Source organism: Pholcus phalangioides, unplaced genomic scaffold, assembly GCF_987345545.1.
Source record: "Pholcus phalangioides strain wild (caught in Gottingen) unplaced genomic scaffold, Ppha-v1.0 ptg000003l_1, whole genome shotgun sequence".
NCBI classification, from domain to species: domain Eukaryota; kingdom Metazoa; phylum Arthropoda; class Arachnida; order Araneae; family Pholcidae; genus Pholcus; species Pholcus phalangioides.
Genome location: NW_028301596.1, coordinates 26180669 through 26201123, shown reverse-complemented (window position 1 = coordinate 26201123; position 20455 = coordinate 26180669). Strand labels below are relative to the sequence as shown.

General features: G+C 46.1%; 1 protein-coding gene across 3 annotated transcripts in view; it reads right to left on the bottom strand.

Moving 5' to 3' along the window:
* Positions 1-1195: 1195 nt before the first annotated feature.
* The window catches only part of LOC149088343 (2-oxoadipate dehydrogenase complex component E1), an 846788-nt gene continuing 827528 nt past the window's right edge, over positions 1196-20455 (bottom strand). For all 3 annotated transcript variants that reach the window (XM_089247246.1, XM_089247241.1, XM_089247249.1), the window contains one exon: positions 1196-1415. In XM_089247246.1, the coding sequence (XP_089103372.1) occupies positions 1275-1415 (141 nt within the window). In that variant the 3' untranslated portion in view covers positions 1196-1274. The remainder of the gene's footprint in view (positions 1416-20455) is intronic.

The window sequence follows — 20455 nt, the reverse complement described above, 5'->3', positions numbered from 1 at the left end:
ATGATTAAAAAGGTTACGTGAGACTTACTCTACGTGAGACTAAATTAAAAAAACATTTTTTAATTCTTTTGCGTGTGATTTTTTTTATGCGGTCCCTATCCATCGCATAAAAACAGTGAGTGTATAATTATGATTAAAAGGAGTTCTTGCTCCAGAACGTGATTTTTATAGATTGAATGCTGCATTAATCTTTTTTTAACAAAAATTGTTAAACTCTTAGTGCCCAGAATTCGCTTACACTCCAGCGAGCCAGGTCTACCAAAAGAGTGACCTAGGAAGCGAGCCAGGTTACGATCCCTATTACTGTATTATAATTGTAGAATAATTGAATTGTAGTTAATGTGAATAGAACAGTGTAGTACAATAGTATTAATTTTTAACTAACTTATGAAACTTTCGAAATTTATTTTTTCCTCACTAAGTTAATTGTGAATTGACGATTCGAACAGACACAGCGCTGCTTTGATATATAATATACAACATATATACAACTTACACTCCCGTTGCATTTTATATCTTTGCGTCGAATTTTAAGTTAAAAACTTAAATTCGACGACAGAACTTTTTTTCAGGTCTTTCAAAGCCTCCAGTCAATTAATATTTATTGTAATTGAAGCAAACAAAAACATATACAAGCTAAATATAATCCTTACGAGAGATATTCTGCTTATTATATTTTCCTAAACAAACGTTTTGATCTTTTAATTAAACAAAATTGTACTTTCTTTGTATTACTTTGTAAATTGTACAAAAAAGTACTTTCATATTGCTGGACCATTTAAGATGGCTGGAGGAAAATTTATTATATTTTAAATTTTTTAACTACAATTTTTTTACCTTCAGACATAATAAACCAAAATAATCACTGCCCTTTTGGATGATGGTAAAAGAACTAAATGAATGAAAAGACAATTTCTTTAGAAACTAAGACTACGATTTTATATAATTTATTTAAATAAATTACTTCGCATGTGTGTGTTGAAATCAGATTGCTTGGTTAGATTCCAAGTATCTGCAAATCTACGATAGAGATTTGAGTATCTTGTAACAGTTATTTTTAATAAAATTAAGGTACAGCCTTTGTAAGTCGTGTATATCTTTCACAACATATATCAAAACATATTTTTGAATGTGAGCAGGTTATAATGTATACACGTAATGTATAACAATTCATTCAATTCAAAAAACTCAGAAATGCATTTGTGAAATTTATTCAAGTTAATGTTTGTTACATCACAAACACTTTATCAAGGTAATTGTTACATTCACATCAGTTATCTTGATCCCCGATATTTACTTGAAATCTTTAAATTCTGTTCGAATGATGTTTGCATGATACGCTCTATGTCTTTGCCATGTAGTTCATTTATACCCACTGCAGGTGCCGATAATACTGTTCTTCCAACGTAGTCCAACTGCGAAACAGAATAAATTCTTATTAATTCAATACATATATTCAATAGAATATGTAGATATTTTTAATGCTAGAGAATACGATTAAATTTTCACCTTTCGCTCATTTGCATTTATATATATCCCCCCCCCCCCCATATATCATCAGAGTAAAACAAAAAAATCAGTAAAATAATTATCTTTCTGTAGATGAATGCTCATCTCCTCTCACTCCTAAGCAATATTTGTCTACTTTCTCTGTTATGAACGAATGAATTTGCTTCTATACTTCGAATCCCATCGAAAATTAAAAGCACCAGTTGATAACATAGCAAAACGATTGTTTTTATAAAAACGCTGACCGATCTGATGATATTCCGCAATACAAGAAAACATCCTCAAACAAAGAGAAATGAAACAATGAAAGAACAAATACAATAACGCTGGGCCAAGAACGCGTAAATACAGTAGCTACTCGATGAAGATAAAAAAGTTTGTGGGACGTTCAACGTTTTGAATCTTTAAAATACATAAATTATAATAATTTAATTAATTGAAATAATTTAGATACACGTATCTTCTGATGGCAATTACGGTACTCACACAAACGAAACTTCTTTGTGTCGGATTAAACAGATCGAATTTTCTGTACTGTTTCGTTTAGAAATAAGAGTGAAATAAAAAATTGATGTGACATATCTATATATATAGAATTGTTGATTATGCAATCCACAATACCAGGGATGGTAACAATGGATCCCAATGCAAGCACATGAATGAGACCACAAATATATGCTGATTGATTACCAACACAAGATACAAACCGTCGGTCAGAAAACTTAGCACACTCATTGCGAAACATATTTACACTTCTGGTGTTGTGGAAATTACAGACAACTGCAACTGACTTGACAGTATCGAGTTTTGGAAATTAGAAGAGGCCTTTTACCCTATCCGAGATACATGTAAAGATTTATGTAAATGAATTAAATTAATCAAATTTGAAAGTTTCCTGGCCACCTACTCAAGACTTAATCAGTTGCTAGACTTACGAAGTTGCTATGAATTTGAGTCATTGAAAATCAAAGGACAAGTTCACTAAATTATGTACTTGACACGGGCAGATGTCATCAAATTCACGACAGGGAAACAGCAAGTCCCACCTTTCATAGGCGAAGAAAAATGTATAGCGTTCAGCAGAAAAGAGAAGACATACAGCCAGAACTGGAATACTACAACAGTATCCCGAAGAGACATTTTCCTTCCAGTAGGAGTGTGCCTTTCCCAAAACACGACAGTATTAATTCGGAAAGATATCCAAAGCTACTAACTAGTGCTGCCAAAAACTGTGGGGGGAACCTCATGGCTCATACATCTTACATTTCTTCATAATCTAGGTTGAAATAATTTAGTGAATTCATCCGGTGTTTGTCACTCAAATTCATAGCAATCTTCGATGAAAAATAACCTCAAACAACCGGAACTTCTTGGGAGGTAAGGGAGGGCATCGCTGCGAAGGCATTTTGTGTCAACAAACCAAGACAACATTTGTATGGGTAATGAATTAACATTGTGGTGAATTAGCCGTTAATCCGAGACAAACAAGTTCGGTTGCACGTTATTGTCATCCAACAAGAATTGCTATAAATTTGAGTGACACCCTTTGAAACCATAAATTTTACTAATTTATTTGATAGTCAGCGACAGATGTCCTCAAATTCACGACGAGAATGTCCCACCGTTCCTAGACGTTCTGACGTATGAGACAGACCGTTCAAATAATTCACTAAATTATTTAAACGCAGATGTCATCAAATTCCACCCTAGGACGGGGACACAAGTCTCACCATTCCTAAACGTTATGATCATGAAGAAATGTAAGATGCATGAGGTTCCCCCACAGTTTTTGTCATGGTGAGTAGCTTTGGATATTAATACTTAATTAATTCCGAATTAATACTGTCGTGTCTTGGGAAAGGCACACTCTTACTGGACGGAAAATCCTTCTTGAGCAAAATTCCAGTCCAGGCTGTACGCCTTCTCTTTTCTGCTGAACGCTATACATTTTTTTTCGCCTAGGAAAGGTGAGACTTGTTCTTTCCCTGTCGTGAATTTGATGACATTTGCCCGTGAACTTGCCCCTTGATTCACTGGTGTCACTGAAATTCATAGCAACTTCGTAAGTCTAGCAACTAATTACGTCTTGAGTAATTACTAAGGCCACGAAACTTTCAAATTTGATTTATTTAAATAATTTAGGTACAGGTAGCTCGGATAGGGTAAAAGGCCTCTTCTAATTTGTAAAACTCGATATAAATATCTGTCAAATTAGTTGCAGTTCTCTATTGTTGTCTATACTATCCACAACACCAGGAGCGTAAGTAAATACGTGTGATGAGTGTGGAAAGTTTTCTGGCCGACGTTTTCAAGCACTTGTGTTGGTAATGAATCAACATATATTTGTGGTCTCATTCATTTGCTTGTACATCCGTGGATTGCGTAAACAACAATTCTTATATACATCGTATCAGTCATTTGAATTTGGAGTTTTACGAGTTAGAGCATACAGAGACATTACGAGTTAGAGCATGCAGAGACATTACGAGTTTTTCTGGAACACTCGTATTCCTAAACGTACGGTACAGGAAATTCGATTTGTTTAATCCGACAGAAAGAAGTTTCGTTTATGTACCATAATTGCCATCAAAAGATACGTCTATCTAAATTATTTCAATTAATTAAATTAAAAAGATTCAACGTTGAACACAACCATTTTTATCTTCATCGAGTAGCAAACAAAACGTCAATGTACGAGGTACTCAAACAATAAAAAACAATGAAAGAACAATTACAATAACGCTGGGTCAAGAAAGCGTAAATAGAGTAGCCCGGCGTTATGTAATTGTTTGCTACTCGATGAAGATAAAAAAGTTTGTGGGACGTTCAACGTTTTGAATCTTTAAATTACATAAATTATAATAATTTAATTAATTGAAATAATTTAGATATCTTTTGATGGCAATTACGGTACTCACACAAACGAAACTTCTTTGTGTCGCATTAAACAGATCGAATTTTCTGTACCGTACGTTTAGGAATAAGAGTGAGAAGAGTACGCCAGAAAACTCGAGAACTCGTAATGTCTCTGGATGCTCTAACTCGTAAAACTCCAAATTGATGTGACATATCTATATATATAAGAATTGTTGATTATGCAATCCACGACACCGGGGATGGATCCCCGGTGTCAATGAATGAGACCACAAATATATGTTGATTCATTACCAACACAAGAGCTTGTATAGAAAACGTTGGCCAGAAAACTTAGCACACTCATTGCAAAAGTTATTTACACTTCTGGTGTTGTGGAAATTATAGACAACAATAGAGAACTGCAACTGATTTGACAGATATCGAGTTTTACAAATTAGAAGAGGCCTTTTACCCTATCCGAGATACATGTACCTAAATTATGTAAATGAATTAATCAAATTTAAAAGTTTCCTGGCCACCTACTCAAGACTTAATTATGTATTTGACACGGGCAGATGTCATCAAATTGACGACAGGGAAACAACAAGTCCCACCTTTCCTAAACGAAAAAAAATGTTTCATTACCAACACAATGGCTTGTACAGCAAACAGCTTGTCAAAGGGCACTCCTGTGATGAACTGAGACCTTAAACTTCTTTAGCAGGCACTTCGGAGAGGGTCGCAGGGTTCTACTTACATTCAGGGACCATCAAGGGATGGGTCGCGATATGAACATGAGTCAATGGGGTTTGTAAAAGGGTCGCACTGCCCAAATATGAGCAAAGGGTTCCCCAGGTATGAGTCAAACGCTTCGGGCTTCTGCTAGATGGGTCGCGAAAGACAAAGGGCACTTCTGTGATGAACTGAGACCTTAAACTTCTTTAGCAGGCACTTCGGAGAGGGTCGCAGGGTTCTACTTACATTCAGGGACCATCAAGGGATGGGTCGCGATATGAACATGAGTCGATGGGGTTCGTAAGAGGGTCGCACTGCCGAAATATGAGCAAAGGGTTCCCCAGGTATGACTCAAACGCTTCGGGCTCCTGCTAGATGGGTCGCGAAAGACAAAGGACACTTCTGTGATAAACTGAGACCTTAGACTTCTTTAGCAGGAACTTCGTCAAGGGTCGCAAGGTTCTACTTACATTCAGGGACCATCAAGGGATAAGTCGCGATATGAACATGAGTCAATGGGGTTTGTAAAAGGGCGCACTGCCGAAATATGAGCAAAGGGTTCCCCAGGTATGAGTCAAACGCTTCGGGCTCCTGCTAGATGGGTCGCCAGCACCTATAGTATTGAGATATGGGTCGCAAGGGGCAAAGGGCACTCCTGTGATGAACTGAGACCTTAAACTTCTTTAGCAGGCACTTCGGAGAGGGTCGCAGGGTTCTACTTCCCCAGGTATCCAAACGGTTCGGGCTCCTGCTAGATGGGTCGCGAAAGACAAAGGGCACTTCTGTGATGAACTGAGACCTTAAACTTCTTTAGCAGGCACTTCGGAGAGGGTCGCAGGGTTCTACTTACATTCAGGGACCATCAAGGGATGGGTCGCGATATGAACATGAGTCAATGGGGTTTGTAAAAGGGTCGCACTGCCGAAATATGAGCAAAGGGTTCTCCAGGTATGAGTCAAACGCTTCGGGCTCCTGCTAGATGGGTCGCGACAGACAAAGGGCACTTCTGTGATGAACTGAGACCTTAAACTTCTTTAGCAGGAACTTTGGAAAGGGTCGCAGAGTTCTACTTACATGCAGGGACCATCAAGGGATAGGTCGCGATATGAACATGAGTCAATGGGGTTTGTAAAAGGGCGCACTGCCGAAATATGAGCAAAGGGTTCCCCAGGTATGAGTCAAACGCTTCGGGCTCCTGCTAGATGGGTCGCCAGCACCTATAGTATTGAGATATGGGTCGCAAGGGGCAAAGGGCACTCCTGTGATGAACTGAGACCTTAAACTTCTTTAGCAGGCACTTCGGAGAGGGTCGCAGGGTTCTACTTACATTCAGGGACCATCAAGGGATGGGTCGCGATATGAACATGAGTCGATGGGGTTCGTAAGAGGGTCGCACTGCCGAAATATGAGCAAAGGGTTCCCCAGGTATGAGTCAAACGCTTCGGGCTTCTGCTAGATGGGTCGCGAAAGACAAAGGGCACTTCTGTGATGAACTGAGACCTTAAACTTCTTTAGCAGGCACTTCGGAGAGGGTCGCAGGGTTCTACTTACATTCAGGGACCATCAAGGGATGGGTCGCGATATGAACATGAGTCAATGGGGTTTGTAAAAGGGTCGCACTGCCCAAATATGAGCAAAGGGTTCCCCAGGTATGAGTCAAACGCTTCGGGCTTCTGCTAGATGGGTCGCGAAAGACAAAGGGCACTTCTGTGATGAACTGAGACCTTAAACTTCTTTAGCAGGCACTTCGGAGAGGGTCGCAGGGTTCTACTTACATTCAGGGACCATCAAGGGATGGGTCGCGATATGAACATGAGTCGATGGGGTTCGTAAGAGGGTCGCACTGCCGAAATATGAGCAAAGGGTTCCCCAGGTATGACTCAAACGCTTCGGGCTCCTGCTAGATGGGTCGCGAAAGACAAAGGGCACTTCTGTGATAAACTGAGACCTTAGACTTCTTTAGCAGGAACTTCGTCAAGGGTCGCAAGGTTCTACTTACATTCAGGGACCATCAAGGGATAAGTCGCGATATGAACATGAGTCAATGGGGTTTGTAAAAGGGCGCACTGCCGAAATATGAGCAAAGGGTTCCCCAGGTATGAGTCAAACGCTTCGGGCTCCTGCTAGATGGGTCGCCAGCACCTATAGTATTGAGATATGGGTCGCAAGGGGCAAAGGGCACTCCTGTGATGAACTGAGACCTTAAACTTCTTTAGCAGGCACTTCGGAGAGGGTCGCAGGGTTCTACTTCCCCAGGTATCCAAACGGTTCGGGCTCCTGCTAGATGGGTCGCGAAAGACAAAGGGCACTTCTGTGATGAACTGAGACCTTAAACTTCTTTAGCAGGCACTTCGGAGAGGGTCGCAGGGTTCTACTTACATTCAGGGACCATCAAGGGATGGGTCGCGATATGAACATGAGTCAATGGGGTTTGTAAAAGGGTCGCACTGCCGAAATATGAGCAAAGGGTTCTCCAGGTATGAGTCAAACGCTTCGGGCTCCTGCTAGATGGGTCGCGACAGACAAAGGGCACTTCTGTGATGAACTGAGACCTTAAACTTCTTTAGCAGGAACTTTGGAAAGGGTCGCAGAGTTCTACTTACATGCAGGGACCATCAAGGGATAGGTCGCGATATGAACATGAGTCAATGGGGTTTGTAAAAGGGCGCACTGCCGAAATATGAGCAAAGGGTTCCCCAGGTATGAGTCAAACGCTTCGGGCTCCTGCTAGATGGGTCGCCAGCACCTATAGTATTGAGATATGGGTCGCAAGGGGCAAAGGGCACTCCTGTGATGAACTGAGACCTTAAACTTCTTTAGCAGGCACTTCGGAGAGGGTCGCAGGGTTCTACTTACATTCAGGGACCATCAAGGGATGGGTCGCGATATGAACATGAGTCGATGGGGTTCGTAAGAGGGTCGCACTGCCGAAATATGAGCAAAGGGTTCCCCAGGTATGAGTCAAACGCTTCGGGCTTCTGCTAGATGGGTCGCGAAAGACAAAGGGCACTTCTGTGATGAACTGAGACCTTAAACTTCTTTAGCAGGCACTTCGGAGAGGGTCGCAGGGTTCTACTTACATTCAGGGACCATCAAGGGATGGGTCGCGATATGAACATGAGTCGATGGGGTTCGTAAGAGGGTCGCACTGCCGAAATATGAGCAAAGGGTTCCCCAGGTATGACTCAAACGCTTCGGGCTCCTGCTAGATGGGTCGCGAAAGACAAAGGGCACTTCTGTGATAAACTGAGACCTTAGACTTCTTTAGCAGGAACTTCGTCAAGGGTCGCAAGGTTCTACTTACATTCAGGGACCATCAAGGGATAAGTCGCGATATGAACATGAGTCAATGGGGTTTGTAAAAGGGCGCACTGCCGAAATATGAGCAAAGGGTTCCCCAGGTATGAGTCAAACGCTTCGGGCTCCTGCTAGATGGGTCGCCAGCACCTATAGTATTGAGATATGGGTCGCAAGGGGCAAAGGGCACTCCTGTGATGAACTGAGACCTTAAACTTCTTTAGCAGGCACTTCGGAGAGGGTCGCAGGGTTCTACTTACATTCAGGGACCATCAAGGGATGGGTCGCGATATGAACATGAGTCGATGGGGTTCGTAAGAGGGTCGCACTGCCGAAATATGAGCAAAGGGTTCCCCAGGTATGAGTCAAACGCTTCGGGCTCCTGCTAGATGGGTCGCCAGCACCTATAGTATTGAGATATGGGTCGCAAGGGGCAAAGGGCACTCCTGTGATGAACTGAGACCTTAAACTTCATTAGCAGGAACTTCGTCAAGGGTCGCAGGGTTCTACTTACATGCAGGGACCATCAAGGGATGGGTCGCGATATGAACATGAGTCAATGGCGTTTGTAAAAGGGTCGCACTGCCGAAATATGAGCAAAGGGTTCCCCAGGTATGAGTCAAACGCTTCGGGCTCCTGCTAGATGGGTCGCGACAGACAAAGGGCACTTCTGTGATGAACTGAGACCTTAAACTTCTTTAGCAGGAACTTCGTCAAGGGTCGCAAGGTTCTACTTACATTCAGGGACCATCAAGGGATAAGTCGCGATATGAACATGAGTCAATGGGGTTTGTAAAAGGGCGCACTGCCGAAATATGAGCAAAGGGTTCCCCAGGTATGAGTCAAACGCTTCGGGCTTCTGCTAGATGGGTCGCGAAAGACAAAGGGCACTTCTGTGATGAACTGAGACCTTAAACTTCTTTAGCAGGCACTTCGGAGAGGGTCGCAGGGTTCTACTTACATTCAGGGACCATCAAGGGATGGGTCGCGATATGAACATGAGTCGATGGGGTTCGTAAAAGGGTCGCACTGCCGAAATATGAGCAAAGGGTTCCCCAGGTATGACTCAAACGCTTCGGGCTCCTGCTAGATGGGTCGCCAGCACCTATAGTCTTGAGATATGGGTCGCAAGGGACAAAGGGCACTTCTGTGATGAACTGAGACCTTAAACTTCTTTAGCAGGAACTTCGGAAAGGGTCGCAAGGTTCTACTTACATTCAGGGACCATCAAGGGATAAGTCGCGATATGAACATGAGTCAATGGGGTTTGTAAAAGGGTCGCACTGCTGAAATATGAGGAAAGGGTTCCCCAGGTATGAGTCAAACGGTTCGGGCTCCTGCTAGATGGGTCGCGAAAGACAAAGGGCACTTCTGTGATGAACTGAGACCTTAAACTTCTTTAGCAGGCACTTCGGAGAGGGTCGCAGGGTTCTACTTACATTCAGGGACCATCAAGGGATGGGTCGCGATATGAACATGTCAATGGGGTTTGTAAAAGGGTCGCACTGCCGAAATATGAGCAAAGGGTTCCCCAGGTATGAGTCAAACGCTTCGGGCTCCTGCTAGATGGGTCGCCAGCACCTATAGTCTTGAGATATGGGTCGCAAGGGGCAAAGGGCACTCCTGTGATGAACTGAGACCTTAAACTTCTTTAGCAGGCACTTCGGAGAGGGTCGCAGGGTTCTACTTACATTCAGGGACCATCAAGGGATGGGTCGCGATATGAACATGAGTCGATGGGGTTCGTAAGAGGGTCGCACTGCCGAAATATGAGCAAAGGGTTCCCCAGGTATGAGTCAAACGCTTCGGGCTTCTGCTAGATGGGTCGCGAAAGACAAAGGGCACTTCTGTGATGAACTGAGACCTTAAACTTCTTTAGCAGGCACTTCGGAGAGGGTCGCAGGGTTCTACTTACATTCAGGGACCATCAAGGGATGGGTCGCGATATGAACATGAGTCGATGGGGTTCGTAAGAGGGTCGCACTGCCGAAATATGAGCAAAGGGTTCCCCAGGTATGAGTCAAACGCTTCGGGCTCCTGCTAGATGGGTCGCCAGCACCTATAGTATTGAGATATGGGTCGCAAGGGGCAAAGGGCACTCCTGTGATGAACTGAGACCTTAAACTTCATTAGCAGGAACTTCGTCAAGGGTCGCAGGGTTCTACTTACATGCAGGGACCATCAAGGGATGGGTCGCGATATGAACATGAGTCAATGGCGTTTGTAAAAGGGTCGCACTGCCGAAATATGAGCAAAGGGTTCCCCAGGTATGAGTCAAACGCTTCGGGCTCCTGCTAGATGGGTCGCGACAGACAAAGGGCACTTCTGTGATGAACTGAGACCTTAAACTTCTTTAGCAGGAACTTCGTCAAGGGTCGCAAGGTTCTACTTACATTCAGGGACCATCAAGGGATAAGTCGCGATATGAACATGAGTCAATGGGGTTTGTAAAAGGGCGCACTGCCGAAATATGAGCAAAGGGTTCCCCAGGTATGAGTCAAACGCTTCGGGCTTCTGCTAGATGGGTCGCGAAAGACAAAGGGCACTTCTGTGATGAACTGAGACCTTAAACTTCTTTAGCAGGCACTTCGGAGAGGGTCGCAGGGTTCTACTTACATTCAGGGACCATCAAGGGATGGGTCGCGATATGAACATGAGTCGATGGGGTTCGTAAAAGGGTCGCACTGCCGAAATATGAGCAAAGGGTTCCCCAGGTATGACTCAAACGCTTCGGGCTCCTGCTAGATGGGTCGCCAGCACCTATAGTCTTGAGATATGGGTCGCAAGGGACAAAGGGCACTTCTGTGATGAACTGAGACCTTAAACTTCTTTAGCAGGAACTTCGGAAAGGGTCGCAAGGTTCTACTTACATTCAGGGACCATCAAGGGATAAGTCGCGATATGAACATGAGTCAATGGGGTTTGTAAAAGGGTCGCACTGCTGAAATATGAGGAAAGGGTTCCCCAGGTATGAGTCAAACGGTTCGGGCTCCTGCTAGATGGGTCGCGAAAGACAAAGGGCACTTCTGTGATGAACTGAGACCTTAAACTTCTTTAGCAGGCACTTCGGAGAGGGTCGCAGGGTTCTACTTACATTCAGGGACCATCAAGGGATGGGTCGCGATATGAACATGTCAATGGGGTTTGTAAAAGGGTCGCACTGCCGAAATATGAGCAAAGGGTTCCCCAGGTATGAGTCAAACGCTTCGGGCTCCTGCTAGATGGGTCGCCAGCACCTATAGTCTTGAGATATGGGTCGCAAGGGACAAAGGGCACTCCTGTGATGAACTGAGACCTTAAACTTCATTAGCAGGAACTTCGTCAAGGGTCGCAGGGTTCTACTTACATGCAGGGACCATCAAGGGATGGGTCGCGATATGAACATGAGTCAATGGCGTTTGTAAAAGGGTCGCACTGCCGAAATATGAGCAAAGGGTTCCCCAGGTATGAGTCAAACGCTTCGGGCTCCTGCTAGATGGGTCGCGACAGACAAAGGGCACTTCTGTGATGAACTGAGACCTTAAACTTCTTTAGCAGGAACTTCGGAAAGGGTCGCAGGGTTCTACTTACAATCAGGGATTATCAAGGGATGGGTCGCGATATGAACATGAGTCAATGGGGTTTGTAAAAGGGTCGCACTGCCGAAATATGAGCAAAGGGTTCCCCAGGTATGACACAAACGCTTCGGGCTCCTGCTAGATGGGTCGCCAGCACCTATAGTCTTGAGATATGGGTCGCAAGGGACAAAGGGCACTCCTGTGATGAACTGAGACCTTAAACTTCTTTAGCAGGAACTTCGGAAAGGGTCGCAGGGTTCTACTTACATTCAGGGACCATCAAGGGATGGGTCGCGATATGAACATGAGTCAATGGGGTTTGTAAAAGGGTCGCACTGCTGAAATATGAGGAAAGGGTTCCCCAGGTAGGAGTCAAACGCTTCGGGCTCCTGCTAGATGGGTCGCGACAGACAAAGGGCACTTCTGTGATGAACTGAGACCTTAATCTTCTTTAGCAGGAACTTCGGAATGGGTCGCAGGGTTATCAAGGGATGGGTCGCGATATGAACATGAGTCAATGGGGTTTGTAAAAGGGTCGCACTGCCGAAATATGAGCAAAGGGTTCCCCAGGTATGACTCAAACGCTTCGGGCTCCTGCTAGATGGGTCGCCAGCACCTATAGTATTGAGATATGGGTCGCAAGGGGCAAAGGGCACTCCTGTGATGAACTGAGACCTTAAACTTCATTAGCAGGAACTTCGTCAAGGGTCGCAGGGTTCTACTTACATGCAGGGACCATCAAGGGATGGGTCGCGATATGAACATGAGTCAATGGCGTTTGTAAAAGGGTCGCACTGCCGAAATATGAGCAAAGGGTTCCCCAGGTATGAGTCAAACGCTTCGGGCTCCTGCTAGATGGGTCGCGACAGACAAAGGGCACTTCTGTGATGAACTGAGACCTTAAACTTCTTTAGCAGGAACTTCGTCAAGGGTCGCAAGGTTCACTTACATTCAGGGACCATCAAGGGATAAGTCGCGATATGAACATGAGTCAATGGGGTTTGTAAAAGGGCGCACTGCCGAAATATGAGCAAAGGGTTCCCCAGGTATGAGTCAAACGCTTCGGGCTCCTGCTAGATGGGTCGCCAGCACCTATAGTATTGAGATATGGGTCGCAAGGGGCAAAGGGCACTCCTGTGATGAACTGAGACCTTAAACTTCTTTAGCAGGGACTTCGGAAAGGGTCGCAAGGTTCTACTTACATTCAGGGACCATCAAGGGATGGGTCGCGATATGAACATGAGTCAATGGGGTTTGTAAAAGGGTCGCACTGCCGAAATATGAGCAAAGGGTTCCCCAGGTATGAGTCAAACGCTTCGGGCTTCTGCTAGATGGGTCGCGAAAGACAAAGGGCACTTCTGTGATGAACTGAGACCTTAAACTTCTTTAGCAGGCACTTCGGAGAGGGTCGCAGGGTTCTACTTACATTCAGGGACCATCAAGGGATGGGTCGCGATATGAACATGAGTCGATGGGGTTCGTAAGAGGGTCGCACTGCCGAAATATGAGCAAAGGGTTCCCCAGGTATGACTGAAACGCTTCGGGCTCCTGCTAGATGGGTCGCCAGCACCTATAGTCTTGAGATATGGGTCGCAAGGGACAAAGGGCACTTCTGTGATGAACTGAGACCTTAAACTTCTTTAGCAGGAACTTCGGAAAGGGTCGCAAGGTTCTACTTACATTCAGGGACCATCAAGGGATAAGTCGCGATATGAACATGAGTCAATGGGGTTTGTAAAAGGGTCGCACTGCTGAAATATGAGGAAAGGGTTCCCCAGGTATGAGTCAAACGGTTCGGGCTCCTGCTAGATGGGTCGCGAAAGACAAAGGGCACTTCTGTGATGAACTGAGACCTTAAACTTCTTTAGCAGGCACTTCGGAGAGGGTCGCAGGGTTCTACTTACATTCAGGGACCATCAAGGGATGGGTCGCGATATGAACATGAGTCGATGGGGTTCGTAAGAGGGTCGCACTGCCGAAATATGAGCAAAGGGTTCCCCAGGTATGACTCAAACGCTTCGGGCTCCTGCTAGATGGGTCGCCAGCACCTATAGTCTTGAGATATGGGTCGCAAGGGACAAAGGGCACTTCTGTGATGAACTGAGACCTTAAACTTCTTTAGCAGGCACTTCGGAAAGGGTCGCAGTTTTCTACTTACATTCAGGGACCATCAAGGGATGGGTCGCGATATGAACATGTCAATGGGGTTTGTAAAAGGGTCGCACTGCCGAAATATGAGCAAAGGGTTCCCCAGGTATGAGTCAAACGCTTCGGGCTCCTGCTAGATGGGTCGCGATAGACAAAGGGCACTTCTGTGATGAACTGAGACCTTAAACTTCTTTAGCAGGAACTTCGGAAAGGGTCGCAGGGTTCTACTTACATTCAGGAACCATCAAGGGATGGGTCGCGATATGAACATGAGTCTATGGGGTTTGTAAAAGGGTCGCACTGCCGAAATATGAGCAAAGGGTTCCCCAGGTATGACTCAAACGCTTCTTGCTCCTGCTAGATGGGTCGGCAGCACCTATAGTCTTAAGATATGGGTCGCAAGGGACAAAGGGCACTTCTGTGATGAACTGAGACCTTAAACTTCTTAAGCAGGCACTTCGGAAAGGGTCGCAGGGTTCTACTTACATTCAGGGACCATCAAGGGATGGGTCGCGATATGAACATGAGTCAATGGGGTTTGTAAAAGGGTCGCACTGCCGAAATATGAGCAAAGGGTTCCCCAGGTATGAGTCAAACGCTTCGGGCTCCTGCTAGATGGGTCGCGAAAGACAAAGGGCACTCCTGTTATGAACTGAGACCTTAAACTTCTTTAGCAGGAACTTCGGAAAGGGTCGCAGGGTTCTACTTACATTCAGGGACCATCGAGGGATGGGTCGCGATATGAACATGAGTCAATGGGGTTTGTAAAAGTGTCGCACTGCCGAAATATGAGCAAAGGGTTCCCCAGGTATGAGTCAAACGCTTCGGGCTCCTGCTAGATGGGTCGCGATAGACAAAGGGCACTTCTGTGATGAACTGAGACCTTAAACTTCTTTAGCAGGAACTTCGGAAAGGGTCGCAGGGTTCTACTTACATTCAGGAACCATCAAGGGATGGGTCGCGATATGAACATGAGTCTATGGGGTTTGTAAAAGGGTCGCACTGCCGAAATATGAGCAAAGGGTTCCCCAGGTATGACTCAAACGCTTCTTGCTCCTGCTAGATGGGTCGCGAAAGACAAAGGGCATATCTGTGATGAACTGAGACCTTAAACTTGTTTAGCAGGAACTTCGGAAAGGGTCACAGGGTTCTACTTACATTCAGGGACCATCAAGGGATGGGTCGCGATCAATGGGGTTTGTAAAAGGGTCGCACTGCCGAAATATGAGCAAAGGGTTCCCCAGGTATGAGTCAAACGCTGCGGGCTCCTTCTAGATTAGTCGCCAGCACCTATAGTCTTGAGATATGGGTCGCAAGGGACAAAGGGCACTCCTGTGATGAACTGAGACCTTAAACTTCTTTAGCAGGAACTTCGGAAAGGGTCGCAGGGTTCTACTTACATTCAGGGACCATCAAGGGATGGGTCGCGATATGAACATGAGTCAATGGGGTTTGTAAAAGGGTCGCACTGCCGAAATATGAGCAAAGGGTTCCCCAGGTATGACTCAAACGCTTCGGGCTCCTGCTAGATGGGTCGCCAGCACCTATAGTCTTGAGATATGGGTCGCAAGGGACAAAGGGCACTTCTGTGATGAACTGAGACCTTAAACTTCTTTAGCAGGAACTTCGTCAAGGGTCCCAGGGTTCTACTTACATTCAGGGACCATCAAGGGATGGGTCGCGATATGAACATGAGTCAATGGGGTTTGTAAAAGGGTCGCACTGCCGAAATATTAACAAAGGGTTCCCCAGGTATCAGTCAAACGCTTCGGGCTCCTGCTAGATGGGTCGCCAGCACCTATAGTCTTGAGATATGGGTCGCAAGGGACAAAGGGCACTCCTGTGATGAACTGAGACCTTAAACTTCATTAGCAGGAACTTCGTCAAGGGTCGCAGGGTTCTACTTACATGCAGGGACCATCAAGGGATGGGTCGCGATATGAACATGAGTCAATGGCGTTTGTAAAAGGGTCGCACTGCCGAAATATGAGCAAAGGGTTCCCCAGGTATGAGTCAAACGCTTCGGGCTCCTGCTAGATGGGTCGCGACAGACAAAGGGCACTTCTGTGATGAACTGAGACCTTAAACTTCTTTAGCAGGAACTTCGGAAAGGGTCGCAGGGTTCTACTTACATTCAGGGATTATCAAGGGATGGGTCGCGATATGAACATGAGTCAATGGGGTTTGTAAAAGGGTCGCACTGCCGAAATATGAGCAAAGGGTTCCCCAGGTATGACACAAACGCTTCGGGCTCCTGCTAGATGGGTCGCCAGCACCTATAGTCTTGAGATATGGGTCGCAAGGGACAAAGGGCACTCCTGTGATGAACTGAGACCTTAAACTTCTTTAGCAGGAACTTCGGAAAGGGTCGCAGGGTTCTACTTACATTCAGGGACCATCAAGGGATGGGTCGCGATATGAACATGAGTCAATGGGGTTTGTAAAAGGGTCGCACTGCTGAAATATGAGGAAAGGGTTCCCCAGGTAGGAGTCAAACGCTTCGGGCTCCTGCTAGATGGGTCGCGACAGACAAAGGGCACTTCTGTGATGAACTGAGACCTTAATCTTCTTTAGCAGGAACTTCGGAATGGGTCGCAGGGTTATCAAGGGATGGGTCGCGATATGAACATGAGTCAATGGGGTTTGTAAAAGGGTCGCACTGCCGAAATATGAGCAAAGGGTTCCCCAGGTATGACTCAAACGCTTCGGGCTCCTGCTAGATGGGTCGCCAGCACCTATAGTATTGAGATATGGGTCGCAAGGGGCAAAGGGCACTCCTGTGATGAACTGAGACCTTAAACTTCATTAGCAGGAACTTCGTCAAGGGTCGCAGGGTTCTACTTACATGCAGGGACCATCAAGGGATGGGTCGCGATATGAACATGAGTCAATGGCGTTTGTAAAAGGGTCGCACTGCCGAAATATGAGCAAAGGGTTCCCCAGGTATGAGTCAAACGCTTCGGGCTCCTGCTAGATGGGTCGCGACAGACAAAGGGCACTTCTGTGATGAACTGAGACCTTAAACTTCTTTAGCAGGAACTTCGTCAAGGGTCGCAAGGTTCACTTACATTCAGGGACCATCAAGGGATAAGTCGCGATATGAACATGAGTCAATGGGGTTTGTAAAAGGGCGCACTGCCGAAATATGAGCAAAGGGTTCCCCAGGTATGAGTCAAACGCTTCGGGCTCCTGCTAGATGGGTCGCCAGCACCTATAGTATTGAGATATGGGTCGCAAGGGGCAAAGGGCACTCCTGTGATGAACTGAGACCTTAAACTTCTTTAGCAGGGACTTCGGAAAGGGTCGCAAGGTTCTACTTACATTCAGGGACCATCAAGGGATGGGTCGCGATATGAACATGAGTCAATGGGGTTTGTAAAAGGGTCGCACTGCCGAAATATGAGCAAAGGGTTCCCCAGGTATGAGTCAAACGCTTCGGGCTTCTGCTAGATGGGTCGCGAAAGACAAAGGGCACTTCTGTGATGAACTGAGACCTTAAACTTCTTTAGCAGGCACTTCGGAGAGGGTCGCAGGGTTCTACTTACATTCAGGGACCATCAAGGGATGGGTCGCGATATGAACATGAGTCGATGGGGTTCGTAAGAGGGTCGCACTGCCGAAATATGAGCAAAGGGTTCCCCAGGTATGACTGAAACGCTTCGGGCTCCTGCTAGATGGGTCGCCAGCACCTATAGTCTTGAGATATGGGTCGCAAGGGACAAAGGGCACTTCTGTGATGAACTGAGACCTTAAACTTCTTTAGCAGGAACTTCGGAAAGGGTCGCAAGGTTCTACTTACATTCAGGGACCATCAAGGGATAAGTCGCGATATGAACATGAGTCAATGGGGTTTGTAAAAGGGTCGCACTGCTGAAATATGAGGAAAGGGTTCCCCAGGTATGAGTCAAACGGTTCGGGCTCCTGCTAGATGGGTCGCGAAAGACAAAGGGCACTTCTGTGATGAACTGAGACCTTAAACTTCTTTAGCAGGCACTTCGGAGAGGGTCGCAGGGTTCTACTTACATTCAGGGACCATCAAGGGATGGGTCGCGATATGAACATGAGTCGATGGGGTTCGTAAGAGGGTCGCACTGCCGAAATATGAGCAAAGGGTTCCCCAGGTATGACTCAAACGCTTCGGGCTCCTGCTAGATGGGTCGCCAGCACCTATAGTCTTGAGATATGGGTCGCAAGGGACAAAGGGCACTTCTGTGATGAACTGAGACCTTAAACTTCTTTAGCAGGCACTTCGGAAAGGGTCGCAGTTTTCTACTTACATTCAGGGACCATCAAGGGATGGGTCGCGATATGAACATGTCAATGGGGTTTGTAAAAGGGTCGCACTGCCGAAATATGAGCAAAGGGTTCCCCAGGTATGAGTCAAACGCTTCGGGCTCCTGCTAGATGGGTCGCGATAGACAAAGGGCACTTCTGTGATGAACTGAGACCTTAAACTTCTTTAGCAGGAACTTCGGAAAGGGTCGCAGGGTTCTACTTACATTCAGGAACCATCAAGGGATGGGTCGCGATATGAACATGAGTCTATGGGGTTTGTAAAAGGGTCGCACTGCCGAAATATGAGCAAAGGGTTCCCCAGGTATGACTCAAACGCTTCTTGCTCCTGCTAGATGGGTCGGCAGCACCTATAGTCTTAAGATATGGGTCGCAAGGGACAAAGGGCACTTCTGTGATGAACTGAGACCTTAAACTTCTTAAGCAGGCACTTCGGAAAGGGTCGCAGGGTTCTACTTACATTCAGGGACCATCAAGGGATGGGTCGCGATATGAACATGAGTCAATGGGGTTTGTAAAAGGGTCGCACTGCCGAAATATGAGCAAAGGGTTCCCCAGGTATGAGTCAAACGCTTCGGGCTCCTGCTAGATGGGTCGCGAAAGACAAAGGGCACTCCTGTTATGAACTGAGACCTTAAACTTCTTTAGCAGGAACTTCGGAAAGGGTCGCAGGGTTCTACTTACATTCAGGGACCATCGAGGGATGGGTCGCGATATGAACATGAGTCAATGGGGTTTGTAAAAGTGTCGCACTGCCGAAATATGAGCAAAGGGTTCCCCAGGTATGAGTCAAACGCTTCGGGCTCCTGCTAGATGGGTCGCGATAGACAAAGGGCACTTCTGTGATGAACTGAGACCTTAAACTTCTTTAGCAGGAACTTCGGAAAGGGTCGCAGGGTTCTACTTACATTCAGGAACCATCAAGGGATGGGTCGCGATATGAACATGAGTCTATGGGGTTTGTAAAAGGGTCGCACTGCCGAAATATGAGCAAAGGGTTCCCCAGGTATGACTCAAACGCTTCTTGCTCCTGCTAGATGGGTCGCGAAAGACAAAGGGCATATCTGTGATGAACTGAGACCTTAAACTTGTTTAGCAGGAACTTCGGAAAGGGTCACAGGGTTCTACTTACATTCAGGGACCATCAAGGGATGGGTCGCGATCAATGGGGTTTGTAAAAGGGTCGCACTGCCGAAATATGAGCAAAGGGTTCCCCAGGTATGAGTCAAACGCTGCGGGCTCCTTCTAGATTAGTCGCCAGCACCTATAGTCTTGAGATATGGGTCGCAAGGGACAAAGGGCACTCCTGTGATGAACTGAGACCTTAAACTTCTTTAGCAGGAACTTCGGAAAGGGTCGCAGGGTTCTACTTACATTCAGGGACCATCAAGGGATGGGTCGCGATATGAACATGAGTCAATGGGGTTTGTAAAAGGGTCGCACTGCCGAAATATGAGCAAAGGGTTCCCCAGGTATGACTCAAACGCTTCGGGCTCCTGCTAGATGGGTCGCCAGCACCTATAGTCTTGAGATATGGGTCGCAAGGGACAAAGGGCACTTCTGTGATGAACTGAGACCTTAAACTTCTTTAGCAGGAACTTCGTCAAGGGTCCCAGGGTTCTACTTACATTCAGGGACCATCAAGGGATGGGTCGCGATATGAACATGAGTCAATGGGGTTTGTAAAAGGGTCGCACTGCCGAAATATTAACAAAGGGTTCCCCAGGTATCAGTCAAACGCTTCGGGCTCCTGCTAGATGGGTCGCGACAGACAAAGGGCACTTCTGTGATGAACTGAGACCTTAAACTTCTTTAGCAGGAACTTTGGAAAGGGTCGCAGAGTTCTACTTACATTCAGGGACCAGGTATGACTCAAACGCTTCGGGCTCCTGCTAGATGGGTCGCCAGCACCTATAGTCTTGAGATATGGGTCGCAAGGGACAAAGGGCACTTCTGTGATGAACTGAGACCTTAAACTTCTTTAGCAGGCACTTCGGAAAGGGTTGCAGGGTTCTACTTACATTCAGGGACCATCAAGGGATGGGTCGCGATATGAACAT